The sequence below is a fragment of the Myotis davidii genome, unplaced genomic scaffold (genome assembly GCF_000327345.1).
Source record: "Myotis davidii unplaced genomic scaffold, ASM32734v1 scaffold461, whole genome shotgun sequence".
In the NCBI taxonomy this organism is placed as follows: Eukaryota; Metazoa; Chordata; class Mammalia; order Chiroptera; family Vespertilionidae; genus Myotis; species Myotis davidii.
Window position 1 is genome coordinate 1,686,898 of NW_006295825.1, and position 963 is coordinate 1,687,860.

Genomic DNA, 963 nt, shown 5'->3' on the forward strand with positions numbered 1-963 from the left:
TACTTCTTTTGGCATCTGTGGTGACTGAAATCCTTGTCCACAATCACGCCCTTACTAAGTTTAGTGTCCTCCAGTCTCCCGCCCACTCTGCCTTCTACTTTGGTGAGCTCAAAGTCAACGTCTCTGCGCTGCATATCGGCCACAGTGAGAATAGCATCCACGGCAATCTCAGCCATTTGTCGGTGACAGCTGTTAACCACTTCGGAACCCAGCTTGGTTTTCGCAGTCTGAGTCAGGGGCTCAGCGCACTGCACGTCAACAAGGACGCTATCGCTGATCTCGTCCAGGTAGTCGATAACGATGCGGGCGGCTTGCTCATAGCCATCAGCGACCCTGATGGGGTGTATGCCACGGTCCAGCAGCTGCTCGGCTTCTCCCAGCAGGCACCAAGTGACAGCTGTTAACCACTTTGGAACCCAGCTTGGTTTTTGCAGTCTGAGTCAGGGGCTCAGTGCACTGCACGTCAACAAGGATGCTATCGCTGATCTCGTCCAGGTAGTCGATAGCAATGCGGGCGGCTTGCTCATAGCCATCGGCGACCCTGATGGGGTGTATGCCACGGTCCAGCAGCTGCTCGGCTTCTTCCAGCAGGCACCAGCCAGGACAACCGCTCCCGTGGTTCCGACTCCAATTTCATCATCCTGTGATTTGGCCAGTACAACCATCAACTTGGCAATCTGGTGATCAACAGCCATCATACTCAAAATGGTGGCACCATCGTTAGTTACAGTCACATCACCATCTTTATCCACCATCATTTTATCGAGCCCTAAAAAGACAGGTGTTTAGAATGGCTTTGGGGGAAGAGGGAACGCAGCCTATAAAGAACAGACAGAGAGAAATAGTTATGGAAACAAATTATATAAGGAGTTTTTCAGTTAACACATGTATTAAGACAGGTAATAGAAAAACAAGTGTGATACCCTACCTAAATGTCTTACATTTTGTAATTTTATAGTGATA

At 49.4% G+C, this 963-nt stretch overlaps 1 protein-coding gene across 1 annotated transcript in view; it reads right to left on the reverse strand.

Moving 5' to 3' along the window:
- LOC102766275 (T-complex protein 1 subunit epsilon-like) overlaps window positions 1-758 on the reverse strand; it is a 1,753-nt gene extending 995 nt beyond the window's left edge. Inside the window, 3 exon segments of the mRNA XM_015568464.1 lie at window positions 1-407; window positions 463-581; window positions 701-758. The exon segment at window positions 1-407 is cut by the window's left edge and continues 19 nt beyond it. Of these exon segments, the coding sequence (XP_015423950.1) occupies window positions 1-407; window positions 463-581; window positions 701-758 (584 nt within the window).
- Window positions 759-963: the final 205 nt, after the last annotated feature.